Source organism: Octodon degus, unplaced genomic scaffold (assembly GCF_000260255.1).
Source record: "Octodon degus isolate 3935 unplaced genomic scaffold, OctDeg1.0 scaffold00056, whole genome shotgun sequence".
NCBI lineage: Eukaryota > Metazoa > Chordata > Mammalia > Rodentia > Octodontidae > Octodon > Octodon degus.
Window position 1 is genome coordinate 9,015,543 of NW_004524632.1, and position 7,495 is coordinate 9,023,037.

Consider the following 7,495-nt stretch of genomic DNA (forward strand, 5'->3'; position numbering starts at 1 on the left):
GTTAAGTGGACGAGGACAGGCTACCGTGAACCTGCTGGGCTGGCAAGTCCAGGGTGGTCTTCACCAACCAGCACCAGGCTGCAGGATGAGTTAGGGCAGAGGACGCACTGGCTTGGTTTAAGACTGGAGGAACACAGTCGGGACTGCTGGTTTGTGCACAAAAAGCCCCCACCCATCCAAGACCTTTGGTATCCTTTAAGGAACAGCCAGCCCTGGGAGAACCAATCTCTCCCTGAGCCTCTAAGGTCTCCAAGTCCCAGAACATTAGGCATACAGAAAGCACAGTTAAGATGACAGCCCTGAGATGAATGGATGGCAGCTAGACAAACACAGACACTCAGACAGCCAAGTTGCTACGGGAGCCCCTTTGCAGGGACTGCAAAATGGAGCAGCAGCCTTGTGGAACTTGCTGTCCCCCCTCCCCTCAGGGGTCTTCCAGATGGTGTAAAAATGAGATTAATTAACAAGACAGTGGAGAGACGGGGGAGAGCCCAAGGACCCACCACAGCAAGGGGACATGGTTAAGTAGTGATAAGGAAAGAAGGTAAATTAAATGAAACCTTGATGGGGCGAAACAGAGGAGAGATTAAAAGAAGGGGGGAGTCAAGGGACTCATTGTGAGCAGGCTGGTGAGTTACCAAGAACTCGGGGACATAAAACAAACACATGTTTGGTTCAGATTAGGTCTTCATACAGCGTTATGTAAGGCTGGGTAGGCGAAAAGGACCCTTTTGCTCCTTCCCCATGTACAATGATCCTGAACAAGTTTGTTCTATTTTTTTTTTTTCCCGGTACTGAGGATTGAACTCAGGACCCTGCATTTGCCAGGCAAGCGCTTGTTCTACTGAGCAATCTCCTCAGGCCCAGTTTGTTCTATTTATTCCCAGTAGGGAAAAAGTTTTAAAAACCAGAAGGCAAAGATTACAATGAGAAACCTAGGAGCTCCAGTGGCGCGCGGTACTTATACTACAATGAGAAACCTAATCTTCAGTCTCCTGGACAAGAAGAGGCAGAGCAGCCATGAAGAAGACTGAAAAAGGGCCAGGACCCCTTGGCTCTTCCCCTCCAGAGACCCCAGAGCCTTTCCACACACGAGGGAATGAAACAGTCAGGGGCTGGAGGAGAGAAGTTTCCAGAATGGCTCAACATGACAGCTCCATATGCTGGGTTCCAACCCTTGCTGGCCAAGCCCAACAGGATGCCATTAGGTTGGGGAATGTAAAAATGTGAGTTGACAGTGGAAATTCTCCAGACATCGATGATAACTGCTGTTTTGACTGAAGAACAAAAAGAATCTTAAAACCAAAGACGCCACAACGTCGTGGGCGGGTGGTAGCAAGGAAACGCTCTAACATGGACAGCAATACCTGGAAGAGCTCCGAAATGAGACGGACGTGGTTTATGCAGGGTCCTGCGACCTGGGGAAGGGAGGAGCTACGTATAATCAAGGGCCTGCTTCTCCTCCAGCACTGACTCTGGGACTGTGTGAGAAGTCATTGCATTCTATCATCACTTGAAAATAGCCACGTAAAGCCACCCTTCACTGATCCACAAAGAGCTACTTGACTTGGGATGTTGGTCCTGAGGTAAACTCTCTGGAGAAGGTAAAAACAAACTGCTCACTGGGCTGAATTACCTGCTGTTTTTCTCCAGTGAAAGAAGACCATGGAAAGACATGACAATGATAACGTCTCAGTTTTTCTACTCGGTAGGTCCTGGGCAATGGCCAACACCCCACTGTAGGGTCAAGTGGAGGACAACAGTAGCTTGGCTTGTCAACGGGGTGGATTTACACAGGAAGCACAGACGAATGGAAGCCACCATGGGAATCTGAAGGGGTATTAAAGCAAAAGAATCCCCTTCTGGGTTCAAAAGGTGGCCAGAGCTAATGAGTGGCTGTGATAGTAGCCAAGGGGTCTAGAAAAGGAGTGGTGATGCGGGGGGCAGGGGGACAGTGTTAGCAAGGCAGAAGACGGATGTGCTCCTCTGGTGCCTCCTGAGACAAAAACCATCCTACAACAAGAGAGACAGAGACTCACAGGAGACCAGGAAGGTTCCCTGGTAGGAGGCCCTGCATGGGAGTATGATACCAGGAGTCCTAGGGCATACAAACAGGTTCTGGCCAGAAGAGACCTGACGCTGGTCAGACTGCAGATGGAAGAATATCACAGAAAACCGGACTGCAGAGCACAGCACTGGTGTGCACTGCTGAGCTGCGGTCACCAAGGGACTGTTTACAGCCATGACTTCAAGTGGGCAAAGAGATCATCTACTCAGAAACAATCTGAGAGGGAGCTACAGGGGGCATTTGAAACAGGGCGAGACATGGGCATGAAAGGCTGGCTTACACATTTTCACAAGTGTGTGCTCACACTCGAGAGCTTCACGAAGTATCCCTGCTCAGCAGATTCCTCTGCTCTCTGATGAATCTAGGGAGATGGGGGTGGTGGTAGAGGATGCTAATATGACTATGCAGTTCTTCCCAAGGGGAACAGAGAGATATGATCTCTCTCTCTCTCTCTCTCTCTCTCTCTCTCTCACACACACACACACACACACACACACACTTCTCCCTCCCTCTCCCTCCGTGTGTGTGTGTGTGTGTGTGTGTGTGTTTGCCATACTGGGAGAAGAACTCAGGGCCTTCCTTAATATATCCCCAGCCTCTTTTTTATTTTTAGACAGGGCCAACCTAATCACCAAGATGTTCAGTCTAGGCTTCAACTTGAGATTCTCTTGCCTCAGCCTCTCAGAATCCTGGAATTACAAGTAGGTGCCACCACCCAGCTGACAACTCCTTATTTTTCTTCCCACGCACCATCTGAATTTTCTGTTTCCCGCCAGATGCAGTGGTTACGGTACCAGGTCCACAACTACAAGTGCCGGAAACAGGGGTGATTCCTAAGCAAGAAACCGTAAGTATAGTTTACAGTCTTTATATTAGAATTCCCAAGGACACAAGTCCACTGCAGTGAACAGTGGACACAGCTAGATTGCTTGGGGCCAGAAACTGCCCCCTCAATCTCTACACATTGCTTTACCCTCTGTGTATGGAAGTGGACAGAGCAAGAGGAGCTTATGAGGCAGAGACTGTGGCAGACAGCCTGGCCCAGCCTCGAGTTCCTGCCAAAGGCTGGAAAGAAACAGCAGCTGAATCAATGGATGGATACTGGATACCTGGGCATCGAAACAAGTCCTGTGAGTCACCCTGGGGCATTACAGAACCCTTCACTTTATGGCCAAGTTACACCCTGGGCCTGGAGGGGAGGCGTGGAGTCATAAGTCTTGGGGTGCTGAGCCCACCCCTGCTAGGCCTGCACAGCACTGGGAGTCAGTGTCAGAAGTGTGTTGGGTCGCTGGATACCCAGACAGTCTGGAGCACCGGCTGTGGCGTCGGAAAACAGCCCAGACAGCGCGCCCTAAGGAGCGCACGTGATTAGTTTTATCATGGAAAAGAGTAAAAAATGAACCCTTAGAAAGTGAAGCTAATACAGCTGATCACTGAGTCAGCGCCTTACATTCTCAGCGTTTGCTCCTATCTGGTGACAGATTATTAAATGCAACATTTTGTGAGTGGAACAGAGCAGAATCGCTGAGCCTACGAATGCCAGCTTTCCGTGGAGAGCTGGCCCGCTCAGCCGTACCTGCACCCGGCAGGCTGCGGTCTGCGCACCACGGCTCACCTCCCGCGTCTGCCTGCTCCTTGTCTGCGGCTTCCGCACCACCCACGGTTTCCATTTCGGGGGGCTTGCTTAAATCGTAGTCACTCAAAGCCGCCGGACCTTCTAAAAGGAAGAAAGAACTCAGTCAAAGGATTTTTATAGATACATTAAGTAAACTTTATTTAATGTCAGGCTTCATATAATCCCTTAGTGATAAGCACTTTCCCCTTTACATATGCCCAAAGAGATACAGGTGAAATCCCCACAGTTAGAACCACAAGTGAGGTTCCTGCATTGATCCCTTACACCCAGCTTCTTGACTTTTTTTTTTTCTGAAACTGGGGATTGAACTCAGGCCCTTGTGCTTGCCAGGGAAGTGCTTATTCCATGAAGCCATCTCCCCGGCCCCATTTCCTATTTCTGTCACCTGAATTAAAGAGCATTCACATCCCTTCTGGATAGCAATTCTTTCTCCACTGGCAGAGCCCATGAAATCCAGTGGCTGCCACAGCTGCTTTGTGTCTAAGAAGTATTAATGTATAGCAAGAAACTATGGGTTGGGGCCGGGGATATGGCTCAGTGGAATAAGCGCTTCCCTGGCAAGTGCTAGGGCCTGAGTTCAATCCCTGGTTCTGAAAAAAAAGAAAAAGAAAAAAAAAAAAAGAAACTATGGGCTGAGAGATGGCTCAGTAAAGTAAGTGCTTCCCTAGCAAGTGCAAGGGCCTGAGTTCAATCCCTGGTTCTGCAAAAAAAAAAAAAAAAAAAATTAAGAAAAGAAAAGAAAAGAAACTACCCAGCCAGGAAACACTGGGCACCTGATCTACGAACGATGCTTCCTCAGAGGAAGCCTGGACCACCCGAATTGCAGATCCTACTGTCCCCTCCCGCTCCTGTCACATACGTGACTGTGGAAAGCACTTCCTAGTGGCCCTGATTTCTTTGAGCATTTTCACTGCTGGTGAGGCCATAGGTGGGAGTAAGTCACCCCACTTCTGTCATGAAGGGAAGCCTCAGCCACGGTGCAAGAAAGGCTCAGGATGGGAGCAAAGAAGGAGGCGTTATGGGAGCTCCTAAAGCCAAGGGAGATGACAACCTTGTTAAAAATCAAGTTGAAGGGAATAGTAATTTTGTACCCTAAACATTGTTAGTGTTAGAAGTAGAAGCCTAACAAAAAAGGGATGACAGAAGAAATGAGCCAAGAAGTCACTTTCTATCTGCCCCCTTCCTAATACCACCTCTCCAAATACTTCGGTCACAAACAGTCAAAGACACAGAATCACAAGCTGGGAGAGTGGCTCAGTGGTAGAGCACTTGCCTGGCATGCACAGGCGCTGACTCAACCCCCAGGACAGGAAGAAGGCTTTAAAAAGACACCGAGTCCAGCGGCTTTTAAACTGGGCCAGAGTAAAGGGGCAGGGTGTGTATGTGTGTGTGTGTGTGTGTGTGCGCGCGCGCGCGCGCGCGCGCACAGACATCTGGAATGCAGGAGGAAGTGCAAATACACTTCATAAAGTCCACTAAGAATGGGGCCGGGGAGATGGCTCAGTGGAGTAAGCGCTTCCCTGACAAGCGCAAGGGCCTGAGTTCAATCCCCGATTCCAGGAGAAAAAAAAAATCCACTAAGACTCTTACCTGACTTATGAACATGCAAGATTCTCACTTCCCGCATCCTAACGTGCCACCACAGACTCTGGGCAGAGCAGCCTGTGGCATCCCACCCCGAGCCCACTCAGTCTCATCTGAACAGTGGCTTGCTTTTCTCAAGCCTGAGGTGACAAAAAATTTAGAGCACACCTGAACAATTCATATGAGGCTTGGGGCCAAGTAAATACAAGATTACTACTCAGAGTAACACAAAAATCCACTTACGGATTCCATTTAGCAACACAATGTCAGTTTCAAAGTGGGTGAGTGCGTGGGCCCAGGGGACAAGAACAGTTTTTACAGTTTTCATTGTATACCGAAATGCTACAAAGGGACCAAGACCCAATGCGCCCTCCAAGTTCCAAAATATTCCTGATCTGACCCTTTACAAAAATGTTTCCTGATCGCTGGCCTCAAGTGAAACACAGACTGTCCAAGTCTAAGCTGCTGTATTACTAAATATCAAGACCAGCCAATTGAAAAATTAAAGGAAGAAAAAGTAGCAGTGGTCCACACCGCGCAGAGTGTAGCTTGGCCCTACGATGCCAGAGACTATGTATGATCTAAGTGGATGAGTTTCTTCCCTTTTTTTTTTTTTTTGGTGGAACCGGGGATTGAGCTGCGGCCCTCGCCTTTGCCAGGCAAGCGCTTATTCTACTGAGCCATGCCCCAGCCATCCCTTTGTCAGCAGGAGCCAAGTGTATTTCTAAGGCCCGGCTCCCTCACACTTCCCAGCAGCAGTGCATGCACACTCCGCCTCTTCCAGGCGCGGCAGCTCCAGGGAAAGGCCTGGCCTTACCTGGGGACACCGGCTGCTCCTCAGAGCTCTTCAGCACTGCGTTTGGCTGGATATCTGAAAAGAAAGGGTGTGGTTGCAAATATTAGCGCCTGGGGTACATTTCCAGCTTTGAGCATTCCGCGTAAGGGTACCCTCCTGACAAACTTCGCTGCCAAGTTTCTCTTTCGGAGCAGGACCCCACTTCCTCCATGGTGTCCCCAAAAAGCACCTGAAGGAGATGAAAACAATCAGCGATGTACAACTTTCTGCCAGAGATCTCTGACACCACAAACCAGGAGCAGAACACGGGGCCCGAAAAACCTGCAGGTATGTGTTATTCATCGCCCCTAATGTATGCAATTTTTAAAAATTTTTATTTTATTTGAGATGGGTCTTGCCCAAGGTGGCCTTGAAATCAAGCTTCTCCTGGCGCAGCCCCTGCAGTGGCTGGGATTACAGGCGTGCGCCTCCACCCCAGCTTCCTTTCCAGTATTTCATTACCAACATTTCCAAACACACAGAAAGAAAAGTTAAAAAGAAATGCACAGAGAGCACTCATTCCCCCCACTAGGTTCGCTAGTGACGTCACGCTGTATCCTTCTGTCTGCCCCCATCTTCACGCCTGCGCCCTACTCGTCCACCCACCAGTCCAGTTCGTTAGGTGTATTTTCAAAGGTGCAGACTGTTCAACTCCCCTCCTGACACTTTAGCATGCATCATGATTAAAATTCCGTACTTTACAAGATTTTCGGGTAAAATTTATATGCAGTGAAATGCACAGAGCATACAATTAAATGGCTTTTTAAAAGTGCCTATCCCAGCACTCAGAAAGCTGAGGCAGGAGGATCTCCGTGACTTCAAGGTTAGCTGGGGCTACATAGTAAGTTCTGGGCCAGCATGAACTACACAGTGAAACCCTATTTCAAAAAATAAAACAAAATAAAATAATATAACTGTGCCTGTCCTAACAATGCAAATCCCCATCAGGACACAGAATATTATCTCGGAAAAGTTCTCGTGTGTCCCTTCCTGGCCAATATCTTTTTCTGTCATAAATGAGAGCCTACAGACGTACGGTACAATTCCTTTTGCCTGAGCCTATTTTCACTCAACAGACTGCTTTTTTTTTCTTTAGGTGGAACCAGGGATTGAACGCAGGCCCTTACACTTGTCAGGGAAGTGCTTATTCTACTGAGCCATCTCCCCGGCCCCCACAGACTGCTTTTGGGACACGTTCATTCTGTGGCATTTATCAGTGATTCTTTCTTTGAATTAAACAGTGCACCATCACGTGAATATGCCAGTACTTATCCGTTCTCCTGCAGAGGAATACCTAGCTGTTTCCAGTCTGGTCAATTATGAATAAAGCTAATAGAATATTTCTTTTTTTTTTTTTGAGGAACCAGGGATT

At 48.5% G+C, this 7,495-nt stretch overlaps 1 protein-coding gene across 2 annotated transcripts in view; it reads right to left on the bottom strand.

The window, feature by feature from the left end:
• Ikzf3 (IKAROS family zinc finger 3) overlaps window positions 1–6,143 on the bottom strand; it is a 59,518-nt gene extending 53,375 nt beyond the window's left edge. The window contains exons 1-2 of one of the 2 annotated variants that reach the window (XM_023718060.1): window positions 6,106–6,143; window positions 3,645–3,785 (exon numbers count right to left, since the gene is read on the bottom strand). In XM_023718060.1, coding sequence (XP_023573828.1) covers window positions 3,645–3,738 — 94 coding nt within the window. In that variant the 5' untranslated portion in view covers window positions 3,739–3,785; window positions 6,106–6,143. The remainder of the gene's footprint in view (window positions 1–3,644; window positions 3,786–6,105) is intronic. The other variant, XM_023718061.1, reaches the window with a different exon arrangement.
• Window positions 6,144–7,495: the final 1,352 nt, after the last annotated feature.